Source organism: Triplophysa dalaica, chromosome 21, assembly GCF_015846415.1.
Source record: "Triplophysa dalaica isolate WHDGS20190420 chromosome 21, ASM1584641v1, whole genome shotgun sequence".
Classification (NCBI taxonomy): Eukaryota; Metazoa; Chordata; class Actinopteri; order Cypriniformes; family Nemacheilidae; genus Triplophysa; species Triplophysa dalaica.
Genome location: NC_079562.1, coordinates 16,663,913 through 16,685,954, shown reverse-complemented (window position 1 = coordinate 16,685,954; position 22,042 = coordinate 16,663,913). Strand labels below are relative to the sequence as shown.

General features: G+C 36.1%; 2 protein-coding genes across 2 annotated transcripts in view; both read right to left on the bottom strand.

Annotated features, from left to right (window-relative positions):
* Nucleotides 1-3,987, bottom strand: part of poc1a (POC1 centriolar protein A) — a 42,609-nt gene extending 38,622 nt beyond the window's left edge. The window contains exons 1-6 of the mRNA XM_056735640.1: nucleotides 3,612-3,987; nucleotides 3,407-3,491; nucleotides 2,909-3,080; nucleotides 1,995-2,174; nucleotides 1,654-1,761; nucleotides 1,453-1,568 (exon numbers count right to left, since the gene is read on the bottom strand). Of these exons, the coding sequence (XP_056591618.1) occupies nucleotides 1,453-1,568; nucleotides 1,654-1,761; nucleotides 1,995-2,174; nucleotides 2,909-3,080; nucleotides 3,407-3,491; nucleotides 3,612-3,626 (676 nt within the window). The 5' untranslated portion in view covers nucleotides 3,627-3,987. The remainder of the gene's footprint in view (nucleotides 1-1,452; nucleotides 1,569-1,653; nucleotides 1,762-1,994; nucleotides 2,175-2,908; nucleotides 3,081-3,406; nucleotides 3,492-3,611) is intronic.
* Nucleotides 3,988-15,577: 11,590 nt separating this feature from the next.
* On the bottom strand, nucleotides 15,578-21,650 carry alas1 (aminolevulinate, delta-, synthase 1). The gene is made up of 11 exons (XM_056735397.1): nucleotides 21,481-21,650; nucleotides 19,903-20,114; nucleotides 19,350-19,526; nucleotides 19,122-19,247; nucleotides 18,799-19,021; nucleotides 18,286-18,470; nucleotides 18,025-18,204; nucleotides 17,779-17,943; nucleotides 16,421-16,689; nucleotides 16,156-16,318; nucleotides 15,578-16,065 (listed from the first exon to the last, which is right to left on the bottom strand). Exons 2-11 carry the CDS (start codon nucleotides 20,096-20,098, stop codon nucleotides 15,905-15,907), a joined length of 1,845 nt encoding a protein of 614 aa, XP_056591375.1. The 5' UTR covers nucleotides 20,099-20,114; nucleotides 21,481-21,650; the 3' UTR covers nucleotides 15,578-15,904.
* Nucleotides 21,651-22,042: the final 392 nt, after the last annotated feature.

Below are 22,042 nucleotides of genomic sequence, written 5' to 3'. Positions count from 1 at the left end.
TAGGAATTACAAACCAAAGTATGCACATTCAAATGTATATAGCAAGCATTGGAAATATTTCTGCAATATTCATTTGAATAATATGTATACTTAAGAAGCACTCACGTGCTGTGAACCGAAAATGAAATATTTAATTATTTGAATATTAATGTTAGCCATTCTGTTGTAGGTACATTCGTTACTATAGGTACAAGCCCATTATGTAGCAACAATCCAGAACACGTTTGTAAACGCACAGCAACCCCTGGCAATAATATCCTAGTACAATAGGAAGCATCCTTCACTTATTCAATTAAGTAAACATAACACCAGTAAGCTCTTACATACAATTTGAAAGAAAATATGTTTATTATATCTTGATTATATCTTATTATGCACAACACTGTAAAATTTGAAGTTAATGGTTAAACATTGGGTTAAACTGTGGCACTGACAGCCCTTCAGTGTCGAGGATATCACAGACCAGAGTTTTGTTGTCACTGATGCCTAGGGTAAATAAAGACACCAGAGCATCGAGTGCATGAGTCAAGATCTCGAATCACAAAGATCTGTTCTTCACCTACTGCACTGGCTGTTTCCCGGGACGCATGCCAGCCAATGACAGCATGCTGTGGTCCTGTGTTTGACCTCTAGCCAAATGTAAAATCTATTTATATATCATGAAAGCTCTATCACCACTTTGTCCTCATTGATCCTCAGAGTAAACTGCTTTCTAAGCCAAAGCATCCATGAAGTCAAGCACTACATTTGGCAGGTCACGGAGTGTATTGAATATCAAGAAACGTTTCCACTGTAATCCTGATGGGATATCTGATTGGCTAAAAAGCATTAGTTCAGCAAATCAATACATGAGTTTCAGATATAATTTAATACAGATAGGAGTCATTCCTACTATGCAGTATTTTCATGTCCCCATCATATATGTCTGCTTATAATATATAAATAATAGAACAATATTAATAAGACCGATAACAAGTAGGGATGCACAATTAATCAAAAAACTAATCAGGATTACAACTACAGGTGAAACAATTACATAATGCCAGTGTGTTTTGGTTAAATTTAGCCTTTAGCCATTCGTTTTTGATTTTTTACTAAGATCAAAACTGCCATTATTATTTGCTATTTACATCATATTATTTTGTTTTGAATGTATATAGATAAAGAATATGGCATGCAGGTGTTTCACATAAAGTTATAAAACATTTCAAAGCTTCAAAGTAAAATCTATCAAAAACGTTGCAATTAAGAAGTAAAATAAAAAGTATTTTTTTACTATCACTGTCAGTTAGCAATATTTTCATGGGTTTTGATCTAACACATTTACCGTGTTCCACAAACTTTCACAATTAAAAACTTTACTTTCTATTTATGGTCATTTTTTCTTTAATGTTTCAATAACATGATGACCAGAGGTCGAGCTGCAGCTCCAGCGGTTCAGGTGACACTAACCTTGATAGTGCTGCAGGAGTTTGTGGGTTCGAATGTCCCAGACTTTCACCGTGTTGTCTGTGCCAGCGGCCGCGATGCAGGTGCCGCTCGGGTGAAAGTCAGCATAGTTCACATATCTAAAAACAACAGCAGGGATGACTGTGTTTGTGTCATACAGGTGTAGACGATTACTATATTCAGACAGCATGTGATGCAACTCACCCGCCGTGCTCACAGAACGAATGGATGCATTCTCTGCTGTTCTTATCCCACAGTTTTACTGTTTTATCATCACTGGCAGAAACGATCAGCCGGCCATCAGGTGAGAACCTAAAAGACAGGTAACTAGTTAAAGCAATAGGCCATCCAAAATGAAATCATATAATATTAATAAGATTAAGATGATACTTGATGGAGAGTTCATAAAGAAAATGTATATTCAATAAAATAATTTCAATTGGAAATCTGCATCGTTTCATGATTATTCCACATTGTCCCTGACCAATGGAATCCTGTTATGTTAGTGCGATGAAAATCTGTCAGAAGTATAGAGAGTCACTTACTTGGCACAGCGAACCCAGTTGATATGTTGGTTTAGGGAGAAGAGAAACTTTTGCCGATGAACAGTCCAGACTTTGATGGTTTTGTCATCAGATGAGGTGACAAGGGTCTGGCCGTCATTTGAAAAGTTAACACTGCGTACCGTTCCAGTATGGGCTCGGAATACTGTGGATTCCCCCTTCCTAAAACCATTGGAAAAATCGTATTCAGATAAAACATGGATCAGTTCTTAGATGGAGCCGCTTACTGTTTCTTCAGTTTATTCCTCATTGAGCTGTTAAGATTAGGTTTCTGCAGGGGTTAAACCATCGGTTTCTGAACACCTTGATCTTTTAACTCTAGTTCTCCTGACACAGATGATGTAACTACCTTGTGTGAAACATCTAGTGTGCCTTATGATTTCACACATATATATATATATACTGTATTGAGGAGTCCTTGCTCACACAGATGCAGTCTTCTCTCAAACAATACAGTCATGGTTAACAGGCATTATAGAAGTAGCTTTTACCTCAAACACCTACATCCAGCATCCCACTAACACAAAGAAAACACTTGCAGGACAATTCCGTTTTTTTATTTTAAATAAACAGAGAACTGCTTGGCTATAGACTGTGTATTTCAAATAAATTTGTTTTTACTGCCACCTACTGCCTACATTAGACATTGCATTATTTTAAGCCATTCGCAAATTAAGTTTTATAAATTCTATACTATAACATACCGTTTATGTCTTTCCAAAGCCAGTGGGACACAAAATAAATCAATAAGCCCCACGAAGCACTGGATTACAGTGCATTTTATATGAAGGACGTTGTGTCAAGACGTGAAGCATCCATGTGTGTAGCAAGGTTTCATAAAATAAGATAAATGAAGTCTTATATGAGAAAGAAAGAAAGAAAGGTTTATTACTCACACACTGGGAACCCAGAGCCGGACCGTTTTGTCTCTGGATGCAGAAGCCACCAGATGACCAGAGGGTGAGAACTGAACGGACATCACAGCATCTGTATGTCCCACAAACCTATACGCCCTCATCTGAGGCTTCATGTTCCAGATCATGATACATGAGTCCAAAGAGCCAGTGGCTGGAATAAACAAAATATTTGTTCAAATATTTTTTCTTGAAAAATGTTAAACAGGCCCGAGTCAAAAACACGAGTTTTAATGTTGACCAACAGCCTTGACCACCCTGTTATCTTTTCAAGAGAAGTTACCCAGCTGTTTTAGTGAACTATCTATGTATTCGTTTTTATTTCCATAAGAAATTGTGTATATTTGTATGCATCTTTACAATGTATTCTTTAATGTTTTACATGAAGTGCAAATGTAAATGTATCAGTGTCAATGTAAAGCACTGTAAATCATAGAGAAAAAGACACAAGATAAATAATTCGCATGTATTTAGTCTTACCTATTTGTTTCATATTAGAGTTCAAATCCACACTTGTGATGACATCTCTGTGACCCTTAAAATGTCTCTCAAGGGTCGGATCATCCTGATATAAAGATATTCATACGACATATAATATTCAAAATGCTTAAACAACACTAGTAGTAAAGACCAAGTATAAAATGTATGTGATTTTATTATCATTGGATGGTTTGGCAGCACTCACCAGGACAGAGCTCATTGTCAGACGATAACACCTCTCGAAAGGTTTAGAAAGTCTCCGTAAAGGTACACTTAGTCAATGAAAACTTCACGTTAATTTATAAAGAAAACTGTTGAAAAGTAGGATTATTACTACAGGTCCTTCAGAGTCTGTTTGTTTACATGTAAGAAGACACGCTAGCTAAACTTTAAGTCTGTAAAGTGAGCATTTCCAGGGTAAGTGTTCGTCAACTAAGATAAAATAATTGTTAAACACCAGTCTGCATCTTTGTTCGTCCGTTTATTCCGGTGTATAGAAGCTAATCGGTTGCTATGGACTGTAGACCAGTCGTTAACGTCTTTCATTTTACCCGCCGCGGTCGGCGCATGCGCGTCTTCCGTGCACGCTCTTAAAGGGGACGCGCTCACTCAGTGTTGAAAAAGCTCATCATAATAGTCAAAGTTGCAAGTCATGATGAACATTATGATAAATCATAAATCAGTTAAAACAGCGAGTCCAAACGTTGCCAGAATAGATACACTGTAAATAAAAGCCTGCATTGTGTGTTTGGCTTTTGTCGTTAAGTGTGTAAATACAAGTCAATTATTGGCTACCTACGGTTTAAAATGGCAACACTGTGTTTGTTCATACAATATTTATTTTGGCATGAGTATGACCTAGAATATTTTTTAATAAAAAAATAAAATTATTGAATTGACAAAATAATTTTTTTTTCATGATAAAAAAGGTGACTTTTATTTTGACCTCATCTGTTATATCGGGTAAGGCCATGTAACTGAACCAGAACGGTCATCTGCTGCTCTTTATCTGATTCATACTGTCATTATGAATAACACTTTGTACAAATAAGTACAATGTATGTGTTTGTATTGAGATTTTAGTTTTATGGTTATTATGTGACATACTAATGCAAAAAAGAGAGCACACATTTTATAAGCAAATATTGCTTACTGAATATGACTGGCTGTAAGTGAATTTTTATTATGAATGTTATCCTTACAGACTTTTTGTTATTTTTTTATATTTAATAAGTGGTTTTAATAATAACCACTAGATGGCAGAAGTGACAGACAGTTTTTAGGCGGTGAGTTTCCAGCATGGATGGACATAAAAATGTGAGATTAATTATATTAAACTAATATAAATTAAACTCATCCAAAGAAGAAAGAGCTAGACTAAATCTCCGATGCATATGAATTGTTTGTTAAAATAGTTTAAGTAAAATACATTTGTGACAGTTTCACAGACTGGGGTTAAGACTAGTCCCAGACTGAAGCAAGTTTGAGCTATCTTAACTGAAAATAACTTGCCAGGACATAGCTTAAAATATGTCAGTGCCACTGTTTTATCTCAAGCTGGCACATCAGTATATGACATTTTAATTAAATTGACTTGCTTAAATTACCTAAGGCACAGTCCTGGTTTATACCTTGAAAACGGGCCAAACTGAGAGTTCAGTGTTTGTGAAGAAAAAATATTAAGTGAGTCATGCTTTCATAAAACAACCTAGAATGTTTCCTTATAGATAAATAAAATCTTATAATGATACGGTGTCTCTGCTGTACATACTGCATGCTCTACATAATTCCTTTATAATTCATTTTGTTACTCTTAATACATTACTCATTTGAAGCATTGAACAAAGTGTCTTCTCTGTTCCTTTGAGGAACAATGATATGATTGACATTAATAAACAAGATGTTTCCTTACCAGAACATATCGTAATTAATGTTTAGTTTCGTTGAAGACTCGAAAAGTTCCTGTTACTGTCAATGAGAGCTTCAATGAGGAAACAGTATTTATATCTATTTACTTACAGTAAACTTTATTATCCAATCCGTGGAATGGAAATGTGCAATTGCCACTGACATAAAAGATGACATGACATATACACAAATCTACAATTACATTGAGGCATGTATAGGCCTACAGTAAAGTACGCGAAATTAAATATAAACAAAAAACAAGTAAATAAATCAAAATACAAAAATCTCCTTAAGAAGATCTCCATCTTCTTAAAACAGTCCCATTTAAAACAATCAATATTGGAGCAGAGGATTGTGGCTAATTTTCCTGATTTCTACTAAAACGTTCATACATTACTGTCATTAAAGTGTAGTTGTTGTGTAGTTGTTGTTGTTACTCAAACACCTTATCTGTACTTTGATTCATGCAGGGCCTTGAACTCTCTTAGAATAAAGATGTTTTAAGAGTTAATATTAAACCTGTTTCACTTTTTACCCATATATTTATGTCATTTGATGTTGATATATTGATAAGGCAAATGTTAGACTTTTACTAGAGGAGTGCAAAATGCAAATGAATTTCATTTTTCAAACCTAGAGAACCCTATTTCTCTTTTGAGAATGAATGACAAGGCTTTGTTACATTAACTGCAAAAAATGACATTTTTACCAAGCATTTTTGTCTTCTAATTTCTAAAGCTTCTTAAATCAATTCTATTACTTGACAAGAAAAGTGACCTAAGATATTTAGTCTTGTTTTTAAAAAAAATATATTAGAATTAATTAAGTTTATGGAAAAAAGAGGAAAAATAATTGCCACTGGGGTGAGAAAAAAATACTTTTTCTCAAGTGTCTAATTCAAGTTAAATTTTTTCACCTCATTGGCAGATTTTTTGCCTGTTTAACCATAAACTTAATTAATTCTTATATTATTTTTTATAAAACTAAATATCTTAGGTCACTTTTCTTGTCAAGAATATTTATATATTTGTCCTACAAATCAAAACAAAAACCCTTCTGTTGAGGTCAAATTCATTTTTGAAGTGACAAATCCAAAAGACATGTTATTTACATAAAAAATGTATAGAGTTTAATGGATTTAATACACAGTCTGATACCTTACGGCACAATAATGAGGAGAAATGTTGTGTTCATTAACAAACCTCTCACTCACAGGCGTTCCTTTGGCATGCGTGACCTATTTTTCTTCCCACGCAAAACAAGCAGGTTCCTCTGCTGCATTAACTCTTCACGTTAATGAGATATGCACAATAACAGCTATAGTCTGTTATATACACAAATCATTAACAGTATCATGTAAAGGCCTAAGGCTCTGATTGAACACGCATAACGGAAAAAATCATAAGATTCTGCAGCATGCATTTTTGGGGCGATTGCTTGGACGGCTGACCATCTGGTAAATGTGTCTCTATTAGATGCTTTGATGCAGGTCCTTAATGAACCATTACATTTAAACCGTCTCATAAAGCAGTAGATTTTGCAAATAATTTAACTGAGCAGGATTTAAACTTTTGCCAAGCTATTTAGTTAAAAATGGTGATGCTTTTTATAGCAAACACTATTAATGAAGTTACAATATTACATCAATGATGAACTTTCTTTAGTGATGAAGTTCCTTCAAGGGTTGGGTTTGGGCATATTTTTATCCAACAATGGGATAAAACAACATAGAATGTTCAAGGTGCAGGCTGACTTGAAATGGTCTTTTAAGAGATTGAACTAGTTTAGAATCATGAGTGTGATTTAAGATTTAATCTGTTTGTTATAATCCAACTAAATCAGTGAAAACCCTCTGATTTCTGTGTGTCCAGTCGCCAGTCGTGTACGTGTATTGTTTCACGAAGGTCTGAAGCGATCTCTTGAACTTCTATTTTAAATGTTGGCAACTGACCAGGTAAAGCTGTAGCTGTTGTCTATTTATTACACACAATTCGCCATTCTTACCTAAAAACTTTTCTTCTTTACGGTTATACAGTAGCAGGCAGTATATAAAGTAAGCGAGCCGAATGAGTTCAGTCTCAGTCCACTCTGAGAACAGTGCTTGCTTTTGTTTGCTGCTTAAGAAAAGATAAAAGGTTTCCAATGTTCGCGTGACAAAACACTGTTTACAATCTCCCCTGAGTGAAGAGATCAGTACTGCCCACTTCTGACATCTGAGAGAGACAACAACTCACTCACAAACTGCTCTTGAACACATCTCACTACTGTAGTTTTACCTTTACTGCATGGGCTCTGGAATCACATCATTTTCTTGTTTTACCTACTCTTTAGATCTAATTCTGAGGAAATTGTGCTAGTCTTATAATGTTGTAATCGGCTTGTTTGGTGGGAAGTGCCTTTGGTTAAACGGTGTTCAGGAATGCACGAAGTTTCAACATCCTTGTTCCTGGGTGCTTGAAGGAGGTTGTCTAATAAAAGGCAACAATGGACCTTAAACCCACTCGACACGCACACTAAGGCTTTTAGAAATGTAGTGTTTAATGAGAAGATGAATTTCCACAAATTAGTTTGTTATATTTGTTATTTTCATTTTGACATAATTTTTTTTATGTAGCCTATGAAAAGCAGGGAGTTCATTTGCACTAACAGTTCAGTGGTCACCATCACTCGCTCTCTCTTCTGCCTGACTGTCACTCATGCTCACACATACACACACACACACACACACACACACACACACACCAAGACAGTCCTTTACATACGGTGTTGTATACTGTACATACTGAATATTTTATCCCCTGACCCTAACCAAACCCCTAAACATAAAGATTGTTGAAAACTTTTTTCATTTTTAGATTTTCCAAAATTATCATTCTGTGGGGACCTCAATTTTGTTCCCCACGGTGACACGGGTCCCCATGAGTTTGTGTGCATGCAGGTTTAGGTCCCCACTAACATATTGCAGTTTATTACAATCACTTTGGCACTAATTTCAGAACCTAGACGTCATTTTTCAAAACTATAGTCACAAAACTATAAACGGTATAGTTTTGTCATCACTTGTAACACAGGTTGCCCAATGTTCAAAACATTGCACGTTCATATCTTTAAAGAAATCTTGCACTTGCACAATCATTGGTTAAAAAACAGGTTTGTGAAATGCCATTGAAAAATTAATTTAGATCATCCACACACAAGCAACCAAAAGTTTCATGTCGTTGTTTGTATAATCATTAAATATTGTAATACAAAATAGGTGATACATGTTTCATTATGTACTACATGTAAAGTACATTCCTGTAAAAGTACTGCAGTAGTAGAGAGAATACAACAGACACAGTGGAATCACATAGGGTTATTTGAATCAAAGCAAAATAATTAGCTTCGAAATAGAAAAGAAAAGACAGTAATGTAAAATATCAAATGAAGAGCTCTTTTTCCAAAATGCATTAAGTGCCAAATAAAAAAAAAAGACTTTGTCATGCCATTTTGCTGTGTACTTAACCTATTCACTGCTCCATCAATGTTTCATGCCAAATCGCTATATTTCCTTATTTAAAATGTACTGCAAGATGCAGTTTCTTTCCAAAACGCTATAAATCCCGAACTTGTTTTTTGCCTAAATGCGATATGTCCTCTCGACCAATCAGAATTCGCTCGTTAGTGGTATTTGTATGTGTTATTTCTAAATTATTTGTTGTATGTGGTGGAAAATATTGAAACATGAAATTTAAAATATTTATTTTATTTTATTATTTAATTTGTTATTATTTATTTTATTTGGCTGTTATTTATTTAATTTATTTGCATTTATTTGATTTATATTAATTTATAGTATGAGTCCCCGATGTCATATGTTTCATGTTCTCTTGTTTGTTTGTTTTTAAAAATAAATAAACCATTTTTTTTTTTTTTAATTTTTAATTTATAATCGACAATATTGCTGTTTCATTTAACAATCATTGTTTAACATGTTCAGACTGAGCCAACAGACCATTTTAACAGGATTAATTGAATATTAACAAAATCTATGGGTCTAGGTAAAAAAATGTCATTTTCATGAAAACTATTAAAATGGATTTATAGCGTTTTGGAAAAGAGCTCTTCAAATGCAGTGTTCCTCAACTTGCTTGTAATGTAAAAAGCAAAACATAGGCGACTGATTACTGTACTTACTGTACTACATTTTCATCAACTCCATAGTTGATGAAATTTGGCCACAGGTTCTCATCTACATCACAATGAATGTTTTCATTAGCCAAACATCTTGGAAAAATCCAGGCCTGAAACTGGTCTGCCATGATGTCCTTGCATGAGTCATCAATGGCCTGGAGAAGAGTGACTTGTTCATGAGGATGCCTATCATAAACCTTCCATCTCCATGTGGAGAAAAAATCCTTAATCGGGTTAAGGAAAGGAGAGTATGGTGGTAAATACAGGGTGGTAAATTGTGCAGTGGCCTGAAACCGTGCTTGCGCCATATGAGCATGGTGGAACCTGACATTATCCCACACAATGACATGGGTCACACCATCAGCTCTACAGACCTGATCAAGCTCATCAAGGAAGGTTACAAGCAGAGCTGCATCATATGATCAAACACGAGGTCTGCGTCATACCAACACCATCTTCTGATATAGCCACACACATGGCCCCACGCTGTTTAGGTACTTAGATGGTTGGCCACTGGCCAATGAAATTCCAACGTCTCCTCCTTGTCTTGCCCAGGTTAAAGACTGCATCAACCAAATATACGAATTTGTGATGGTTGTCATCAGCATCCAGCTCCAGCATCCTCAAAAAAATACATTTTGGAAAGAGATTTACGGATTACTGTACAATGTAGAATTTTAGGGAATTTTATTACAACAGATATCTTGAAACTGAACATACCTGAACATACTCATTCCTCATTTGCTTGACTCTGTCTGCATTTCTTTCAAAAGGCACACGGTATAGTTGTTTTAAAGACACCTGGTGCCTTTTCAGCATGCGTGCAATAGTCGGCAAATTTATGGATTACACATTGTTAAACATGTCCAAGATATACAACTATTGCTCGGATTTCATTGGATACTCTTCGCTGTTGCTGCCGCTGTCTTGGTCTGTGGCCTTGTCCTCTGCCACATTCCCCCACACCTCTCAAACGAGGTCCACGACCACAGAAGGGGTGCTTGTCCCCTGCCATTCCTTTGATCAACACGTCTTCATCCGACTCCTCCCACTACTGCTTGACCTCTATTGTGACCTGGATCACCTGCCAGCTCCATGTTACGTATCGCTGTTGTTGCAAATGGATCCCAGTCAATGTTTTATATACTCGTTCCACAATGTGAACTCAATCTTCAGTAACGAGTTGGCAGAATTGGACAAACAATTCCAAGGGCCTGCATCCTGAAATATTACATCCATAGATGATGTAGTGTCATTGGTTCATGCTCCACGCTAATTGGTGACAATAAATCTTGTTATCTTGAAACTTTCATGATCTTAACATGGAATGTTGTTTTTTCGGGTTCCATTCAATCATGCATTAAGAGTAATGCAACAGCTACTTATCATTTTGAGAAGTTATATCAATTGATAGTTGGATCATTGTAATGAAATAAATATTCACTCATTTTAAAATGTAATTTGTGAATTGTCTTTGAAATAGTAATACTATGATGTTTAGTTATGTCATATTGAACAGGTGATTTTTGTTAAATGAACAAATTATCGTAGTTTTATGTGTATTGCAACCAAGCATTTGAAAAAATTGTTAGAGTTTTAAAAAATGTGCATTTCGATCATTGGTTATGAGTTTTGTCTGTAGAGTCTTGAAAAATGGCATCAAGGGTCTGAAATTAGTGCCAAAGTGATTGTAAAAAACTGTAAAACCATGTCTACACACACAAAATTATATGGAACCAGAAATCTGTTGCTGGCTTTAACAAGAATGTAGGTTTCCAGATAGATATGACAAATAGTCTTGCCTAGGGGAAATTCCTAGCAGCATTTTTGCACCTGCACACTGAAGGGATGTAGCTTAAAGGCTTAGTTCACCCAAAAATGACTAGTCATTGTATGCCTTGTTTCTTGTCCTTCACTTAGATTTTGTGAGACACTGACGTAATCACTATCTAGTAGGCCTATGAGTAGGGTATAGTGCACACTGTTAGAGAGTGAGTTGTTAGAGAACGTGTTTTCTACCTGTTTTGTCCTGTGAGAACAATGAACCACGGATAGGGATTTCTCTGAGAGAAAAGTGTTAATGGAGTTAGCAAGTGTTTGAAATGAAAGAAACAGTTCTGTCATTCAAACTTTATAATACTTTTTTTAACACTTCTGTGAAATATTTGTTATGCATTATTGAGACGAAGTACTTCAACTTCATAGAAGACACCAAACAGCCGAAACAACAACGTTCCAAATTTTGAGGTAAAAATATCTAAAGCAGGAACACAAACACCTTCCTCTTTAAAAAAGTTTCCCCGCCTACATATTGCTGGAGGGGTTGAGCTTTAATCTGTTTGATCACATGACTGCATACCAGTCTAGGGCTGTGTCTAACCACATACAGTTTTCCTGAGAAAGTTTTTAAACGGCGACTCATACATGCCTTGACAGATGTAATGTATGAATTCCAAGTCTTTTAATATATCTGTCTAATAAAGACAGAAAGGAGTATTGTTCCAAGAGCTAAGGTGTGCAGATTATAGGGCTGTGATGAAAAACACCCTCTGAAAACTGGCCCTGAAACAATGTTAGATGTTTTTCAGTATCACGTGTGTTTGGTGAACTATCTGCCTCGTTTGCCACCTGTGGATGAATGAGGAAATGTATATCAGATAATAAACCAAAGTGTTTCATGTCACAGTGCTCATTGTGTGCTATTGATAGATGCAGAAATTTCATTATGAGAGTGTTGAGCGGTTGTGCCAGAGCAGGTTCTCAAAAGGCATTTGGGTTTTGTTCTGTGATGATTCAGGCATGGGGCCGTGGCGGTCCTCACACAAATCCTGCCAAACACGTTTGGATCATATTTCACAACGGTACACAAGAAAAAGCTTGTTTGCCTTAATTTTTCATGATAGGAAAGTTGTCTAGGTTAGAAAGTTATTCAGGTAAACATATAGAATTTAAAAAAGTAAAAAAAAACACAGGTGACTCTGAGATTGAGTAAATTCTGTTTTATTTTACAGAAATTTCAATTTTCATTATTTGTTGTGTTCTAATCCTGTTTTATTTAATGATTTGTCATACACATGACAGATCCGTATGCTGTTATTTTGGAAGTTCCCCCATCGGGTTAAAATCAGATGACATATTGTAGGTTTGGCTTTCACAAGGTCATTTCCAATTATCAAGAGAGTCTGTCTGTGAGATCTGAGTGCTTTAAAATGAACACACATACACAACCTCCTCATTCTCTCTTAAGTCGTCATAAATTCTCTTAGTTAAAGACATGACTCATATCAGTTCTCATTGTATTTGCACAAAATCATGTGTTTTTCCAAACACTAAAAAGTACGGTGTTACATAATCACAGTTTATTAAATAAGAAATGGAGAAACATTACAGGCTTAACAGTATAAAGTACAGCATGCTTTCTGTAAAGTAATAATAACATAAGACTTTAATATAATAATTGTCTTTGTTCCTGAATGTTTTTTTTAATTTTACAGTTTTGCTCAAAAGTTTACATACCCCTTGCAGAGTCTGGAAAAAGCTGAAACATTTGGAAAAATAAGAGGATTTTTGAAAATTAAGGTTTATTTTTAATTTAATCCACCTTAATTTAAAAAAATCCTCTTATTTTTCCAAATGTTTCAGCTTTTTCCAGATTCTGCAAGGGGTATGTAAACTTTTAAGAACAACTGTAAGTTGGGCTGTCAAACGATTAATCGATTGATCGCATCCAGAAGAAAAGTATGCGTTAACATAATATATGTCTGCATGTACTGTGCAAATTCATTTTGAATTTATAAAACTTACACATACATGAATATATTTAAGAAAACTATACAATTTATAAATACATGTAATTATTTCCTAAATATGCATGTGTGTGTTTATAAATACAAAATGAAACACAGAAATATATTATGTAAACACAAACTTATATTCTGGATGTGATTCATCGCGATTAATCGTTTGACAGCTCAAACTTGAAGAGATGTTCAGCAAGATTATTACAGTTGACTTAAGTTAAAACTTTGAAAACTTTTCTCTTTATTAAAATCAAATCAAATATTGGCCTAAATAGTATTGAAAAATTTAAAGTACATGAAAAACTAAAATTATAATAAAGAAAATAATAAACCAATATTAATATAAAAATTGCTCAAAAAAAGCTAATTTAAAGCCTTGATGCCCGATGACTCCTGAGATAGGCGCAGGCTCCCCGTGACCCGAGGTAGTTCGGATAAGCGGTAGAAAATGGATGGATGGATGGAAGCTAATTTAAAATGTTAATAAAACAACAATAAAACTAAAGACAAAAAATGTTAAGCACCAGTTTAAACTGCATCTTAAGAACTGAGACTGTATTTTTAGATAAAATAGAAATTTGCGCTCACTTATTGACACATTGACTTAATAAATTAGGTCAAACAAGAGTTTACAACATATTCTCATCAGAAAATCTTTTTTATAGGCTTATCGGCTATATTTTCAGGTTTTTCCTGACTTTGGGAACCCTAAATACATCACTTCACCGGCATTTAGTGTTACAGTAGGCAGTACTGTTCCATTTATAACCAAAACTGAGAAGTCAATGGTTGAACATTGTGGTGGTGTTCGCTAGTGATCCTCTTTCTTAAAACCACATCTAACATCAGAGAACGCAGAGGAGTCCGTCTGTCTGAGGTTGAAGCTGAACTAAAGCAAGAACAAAACTGCTTTTGAATGGTATGTGTCATGAAAACATGGAGTGATTCTTCACCCATCATGTGATGGTCACTCAAGATTCATTTAATCTTATTACCAAACTGCCCTTCAAAAGACAAAAAACTGATACATGTGTTTATAAGAACTGATCTGTTTATCTAGGATGCTTTTTCTTTAAACATGTTGAATGTCAAAGTCATGGCCCACATTTTATATGACATAAATATTTTTCTAACCAATGATCTATTTCATTTATTTGGGTCACCTCATTTCGCACGTACAGTAGCAGCCTCATCAGAGGAAACAGATGGTGATGTCATGTACACCTGTTTTCTAATATTGTGGTCCTCCGCTCAACCTCAGACCCGTCTCATTTTACAGCTGACCCACTACCTGACCGTGTATGTAGGTTAGTGTGCAAGGGACATGTGATCATTGTGTTGGGCAACATGCTTTGAAATGATGATGACATTGTCACTGTACAATACAGTATATATTGTAAAAGGAAAATAGGAAGTAGGTTGTTTCTGCTTTCACTAACACAACTGTTACTCATTTAGCTATAATTCAATGAAATGTTTCCAAACCATTGTGTTTGTACTGTATACCCTTTTTACAAAACTCTGATAGCCCTTCAACAACAGCAACACTGAGATATATCCATTTTTATATTATACTGCGTATCATTTTTTCATTATTCTTTACTTTCGAAACAAACAAGCAATACTGTGAGTGAAAACAACTAGGTTTCTGTTACACCTTACATTTGTATTTGGTTTTTAGATAAAATTACAATAGTGGAAAAACACTTTCAAAAGGATTTCAGTTTTTCTGAATTATAGGTATGCGTTTAGGTAAAATTATAGTTTTTGTTTCATTCTATAAACTACTGGTAATATTTCTAATAAAAATATTGTTTCTATTTGCAGAATATGAATATTGGAGAAATAGGTAATAACAGAAAATATGCTCTGTATTTTTAGACCTCAAATAAAACAAGTTAATATCCACTTTTAAGCAATACAAGTCATATTTATACAGGTATTTAGGAAAATGTAAAAACAAATTAAATCAGTTTTCATGTGTCAATGGGCAATGTGCCGTCTCAGAAAAATACCTCAGGCTTTATATGCATCACACACACACTTTTTATAGTGTGAAGAATTTCCATTGACTGTCTTTTACTGTCCAAACTGTAAATTGTATCTCCAATCCCCCACATAAACCTTTCTGCAGTCTTACAAGCGGAATTCAGTAAGTTTAATAATTAATTGACAATTTACCCTCCTTGTGGGGACATTTAGTTGTTCCACCTGTTCACAACCATGCACGAATGAATTTAAACCATTGATCTACACAAGCTGCTCAAATGACACAAAGAAACAAGTTACGTCTGTGTCCAAAGGTAGCGTCATGACTTTATTAAAATCCATGAAAAGTGCACAGCCTTCATCTAAATCCAAAATAATGCTTTAAAACACCTTTAAAAACTATTTGACCAACTGATTAAACATTTTCTCTCTTAAATATAAATTTGAATACCAAAATTCTCAAATGTATTCTCTGTTAACAAAATACATTGATGCACAATCCTTTTCTACAGATTTATTTTCTCATACAGGATTTGACGTACATGGAACAGTGATCTCAATAATTTAAGATATTTTAGACGCTATTATATATCTGCGTGGAATGCGTAATGCTGGATGAAGGCGGGCATTAGCCGCAGGCTGATATAGGGTGGCTGAGCCCGCTGAAGTAAGACTTCTCCCTCTCGCTCATCACCTCAAAGTGCAGCGGCTGTCGACAGAAGTTACACTCGGCGGATGAGTGTGGCTTCAGCTCAAGACCCACCTCCTTCCAGGTCTGAGTTAGCTTATCTGTGATAGACAAAAAAAGCCATTGATTATTGTGCCGTAGGACACAACTATTCATGAACACCGTACCAAACCACGTCCAATCAAACTTACCGACAAAGTATTTCATCATCTGCGGCGTGTGATGTGGCGTGGGGGCGATCCGGAGCATCTCCTCTCCGCGTGCCACTGTGGGATAGTTAATGGCCTGGACGTAGATGTTGTAACGGCTCATCATGATGTCACAGACCTCCGAGTTCTTCTCTGCATCCGAGACCTGATTATAAGAATTCATATTAGAAATGCGCACATCAATATAAAGCTTTGTGAATAACAGAAGCCACATATACATCACAAATGGTGCCCGCTGCCTACGTACTCTGACTGGAATGATGTGGCTGGGGCAATGGACTACAGGCAGGCCAGTATCCATCAGCATCTGACGCAGCAGCTTCACGTTGCGCTGGTGCTTTCGTCTCAGCGAACAACCTTCTTCGCTCTTCAGGATCTGAATGGACTCGCGGGCACCGGCGAGCAGCATGGGCGGGAGGGAGGTAGTGAAAATGAAGCCGGCGGCATAGGAACGGACGGTGTCGATTAAGGCGTTGGTACTAGCGATGTAACCTCCGACACACCCGAAAGCTTTCCCTGTGAAAATAAAACGCATTAGAGGAAGCAGCACTGTGTCCTGTATCACAGTGTTGGGTGTAACCAGTTACTAAGAAATTGAATTACTTTACCCTGGAAAAAGTAAAGTAAGGACTACTCTTTTTATGTAATTTAATAAAAGTTACTTCTAATGTAATCAAACTAATTACTGTGTAATATACAATAGTGGAACCGACATAAATCTTTAAAATGAATGGTTTTAAAGTATCCTTCTCACATTTGTAATACTTTGGTAAGGTAATAAAAGTACTTCACTATGTAGTTTTATATTATTTATTTGAATAAATTAAAAGAGCAGTTGCACGTCTATGCTTGAATCACTTGACTTATCAAGGTTGATATAGAATATATCAAGTTATTAATACGTACTTCAATACTTTTGGGAGAGAGTCATTTAAGTAACCTGTAATAAGTAACCAATTACTTAGTCAGAGTAACTTTCCCAACACTGATTACTATACAGAACGTAATGCACCAATGGAGATAAAGAGAGTATGTATTGACAATTAACAGTCAAAACAAGTTCCTGTTGAGCTGTACTTCCAGGCAACTAGTTTAAAAATGTCAACCAATCAGGTGTTTTGTTTGCAAGTTCATTAAGTCTGAATCAAACCTACAACTATTTCCTCTGAATGGATGATTCACTCAACTCAAATGGCTCAAAGTGAGCTGAGAGCTATGCGCAAATACATGATCTGTCTTTGAGGAAATTCTATCTTAAATGATCACACAACAATATAAGCTTTATGTACATTGAACCTATATTTACAGATATTAATGATGACTTCAACTGTAACACTCGACAAGCCTTCTGGGTCATCTCAAGCAGGCAGACAAACAGCCATTCAAGAGCAATTCAATAAGAGCAAAACAGGAGCTCTTGTTGCTAGGCGACAAGACGGCAGCTTCTGTTCAACAAGTATCCACTAGAGCAGTGAGTGTCAAAACCAGACCTCCGCTGTCACGTCCACAGACCTGGCCTTCATTCAAAACTAACAATGCAGCTACACAAGGAAAGCTTGGTTTAAAACATCCAGGTCCCAATTTAGCACAACAGGTCATACTCACCAAGAGTTCCAGATATGATGTCCATCTTGTGCATTACATTGTCCCGATCTCCAATGCCACCTCCCCTGGCTCCATACAGTCCCACGGCATGGACCTCATCCACAAAGGTGATAGCACCAAACTCATGGGAAACATCGCACATCTCCTCCAGAGGACACACAGCGCCTAACACAACAAACAAGAGTCGCCATTAACTACAGGCGGGAGCTCGTGTCCCCGGAGCATAACAAAGAGGTCCTTACTAACCATCCATAGAGTGCACAGTCTCAAAAGCAACGATCTTCGGAGTGGATGGATCCGATTTCATCAGGAGCTCTCGCAAGTGGTTGGCGTCATTGTGGCGGAAGATAAACTTCTTGGCGCCGCTGTTCTTGATGCCCTGTATCATGGAGGCATGGTTGCCTGCGTCTGAATAAATCTCACAGCCTGAAAAGAAAATACAAACAAGTTGGAAATCTGAACGGATCACGTTTCACTTCAAATCCTCAGGCAAAACAAAATAATTACCAGGTAGTATTTTTGCTAGCGTAAAGAGCGTAGAGTCATTGGCAACGAAACAGGAGGTGAACAACAGGGCGGCGTCTTTTTTGTGGAGATCAGCAAGCTCGTGCTCCAGGTTCACGTGAAACTTACTCGTCCCCGATATATTTCGAGTCCCTCCAGCTCCTGAACCATGTTTTTGTAACGTGTCCCTGTTGAAAGAGAACACGGGAGCTGTTAATCCAAAGCGTCTTAAATTACACAACACACAAAAGGGTGAATTTGATGGTATTAACATAACATTATTCCCCAAAAATATAAAACTGGATCATTTTTATTACCTTAAGTGTTTACTTTGCCTTTTGTAATTCTTAAAGACCTTTTTAATATATGTTAATTTTTTATATTTTGTCCCCAACTGTCACAAAAATAACATCACGATGCAACAACAAAAAACAGAGTTTGTTTTCCTTAAAGCACATTTTTGCATTTGATTTCCAGTGAAATATGACATTCACCTATTCTTATCAAGTCACTTACATTATAGATTGCACAACCCGTGGATGACGGCTCATGCCGAGATAGTCGTTGCTGCACCACACTGAAACACTCCTCTTTAAGGAAAAGGACTCAGTATAATCGTCCGCCATCGGGAACTCGCTGGCTCTGCGGTTCACCGTCTTAAATACACGATATGTGTGATCATTCTTCTTCGTCTCGATTTTCCTCTCAAAGAACTCATCATAGCGAAAGTTGGAGACAGCTGCAAGAGAAGAACACGATCCGAATCAAAACGAGAAGTGGCAGTTTCAGTTTCACCAGTGCGCTTCTAGCGCAAGATGTAGATGTGTAAAAGCTCTTACTCTTGGGCATGTTCTCCTGCAGCAAGTGAGAGACGCTGGTTGGCTGTTGTTTCATCAGCTTCCTCATGAGGTTCCCTCCAACCTTATTGTCCTTGACCAAGGGTTTAAGCTCAGATTGAGGGACATCTGAAACATGGATCACCTTAACATGTCAAGCCACTGACAGTTCACGCAAGCTCTAATGACAGTCTAAAAGATCCCAAAGCAGCAAATCAATTCCACACAAACCTTTGCACACAGTGCGAACTTCAGAAACGTCTTCCTGTAGTTCCATGCGAGCTTGTCGAACCACGCTGCTGTTCTTCTGACCCATTTCAGCAGCCAGGAAGGGGCATTTGGATGCCGCAGATGGACCTGCTGAAGTCGCAGGGTGGCCCAGAGGTACCTTGGGGGACCCTTTAGGCTCTAATTTTAAAAACAAAGGGGTGACTTTTTAGTTTAAATAATAAGGGAATGTTGAGAATAACAAAACGGGATACAAAATAATATATTGTACTCCCTCTGTAGTATATACACTCCCATAGTGCAACGGGTTCAACATCAAAAAAAAATTATAATATAATTTTTAAATACACCAATTTTTCAAACACAACTGATGCACAAATGGTAATAAATAAAATATCTGCAGTTTATTTATTTCTAATGGGATATTGCATATGAAGTGTAATGAAGTCATGTGACACTTTCAAACGTGAAATAATGTAGAAGTGTTTTTCTCTTAAAAATGTAGACTGTAGGTAGCAAGCAAGTGCATAAACAAGCAATTGTTAAACGGACTGACCCTCATTGGCCGGGGGCGTATTCTCGACCTTCTGAAAGCTGGCAGAGGAAGAGCAGACAGAGCGGACCAGTGGCCTCGAGGCAAGGTCCATCATGACAGGACATTTCACTGCATACGCAACCAAGGACTTTCTAGCCTGCTGCAGGAAAGTTTGGGGGACACGAGACAGGAATGGGCAGCGAATGATGGCATCCATAATTGATTGTCCTAGCCTGAAATGAAATAAAGCAGTGTTAATTTAATACAGAGGTTAAAATGCCCAAAACAACACAGCCAATTGTTACAACCTTAATATAAATTACCCATCTTGTCACTACAGTAATACATCTGCCAAACAAACATGATGGCTACACTTGGTTATCGTTTCTAAGCAATTAATAAAGTAGTACATTGTCTAAACCACCAATGCAGTTACTACCACAAAACACTTCAGTTTTTGGAAACAGGTGTAGAACTCTTAAAATCGATTGCATTAATGGTGCATTTTGAAAAGTGTAACATGATAGCCATAAAACCGGTTTCAAGGTATACCTTGGTTTTAAATGCTCAAGGTTATAAAACCACTAAAATTACCTGTGATACCGTATGAGCTGTGTTTACACAAAAATAACTCATTAAGTCATGTAATGCAATGTTTGATGTTTAGGTCTTATATATAGGCTATGACAAAAATATATTTTTTGAAAGAGTATTATAATTGTAAGGCTTCATTTTTACATGACATATATTTTCAATGAATGTTGCTTAAAATAAAATGTATTTGTGTCCAGTTGAAAGTTGTTGTTCGTATATGCAGACATTTAAAAATAACACATTTTAGTGTTGTAATTGCAATACCGTGGAACCGTGACACTTTTGAGAAAGACTATTGAAAACATCAACATTTAAGCTATTTTAGTTGATTTTTTATTCGCATATCTTGTTATAATATGTTTCTGCTTGTAGTTTCTAAAAATAATAATAAAGGAAGATCGTCTGGACCAGGTATGAAAACAAAGGCATTTCATTCACGATAACAAATTTTTAATAAGATATTCTTAGTTTTGTTAAATATTTCTGTATAAAAACAAAAATAAAAAGCAGAATAAACACAGATCCAGAAATCAAACAATTAAACTAAAACAAAATCACTGAAAAGAGTTACAATAAACATGACTCATGAGTACAAGTCTGTCAAACTAACGTTATATCACCCAAGGTTGTCATGTTCTGAAAACCCTTAAAGATTATGCCAAATATCATGATTTGTATACAAATTAAAGAAAGTCTGCGAACAAACTTCATTACAAGACGTTCACTTCAATTACATTTGGTGATGAGAGAATATCTAACATTATTGTGTGTATACAGATGACATCTAAGCAAATAATCATAATAATACCTCAAACACACATCACCTTATTGTAAGACTTATGTCGTGTAAGAATTTACAACAAGTAAACTTATTGTTATTCCGCTAATATATTAAACTGTTGAATTTATCATACGTCAACTACCATAAGCAAGTCGACTAACCTTACATGTACATGCTAATAAGATTAGCATGAATCTGCTCCCCTTTAAAAATGAATTACTCACTTGAGTTTGATCCAAGATTACTCCGACTTTAAACGAGGTGCGGACACTGTGACCGTTCCTACTGTCAATATATAATATGATGTTGTACGTGACCTCTTATTGCTCCTGGGACGAGTGTGTATCTTCGTTATCCTACACTGAGGACGAACGAGAGGGCGAACGGACGCACGGAGACTTTATGAAAGAGCTGCACGAACAAATATCGCGAGATAGTGCACGTTATGACGTGCGATTCCGAGAACGCGCCCATTTCCTTCCTCGTATAAAAAAAAAAGATTATTAATCTCTCTATGCACAATAAACGTGTCTGTCAACCACCATAAAACATGAAACAATTAATATGAGCAACAGAATAAGAAATAAATATTTATTTAAAGTGAAAAAAGAAAATATATATATATATAGCAAAACAGTGCAAGAGCAGAGTACACTACAGCAATAGCATCTAATATACACATATTCAGTGCCTTTGTACTCATATATGTTTGTACTCGTGTGAACAAATGTGGTGCCTGCAATGTTATAAGGCCGTATTGCAGCTTTACTTGATTTACTAAACCAG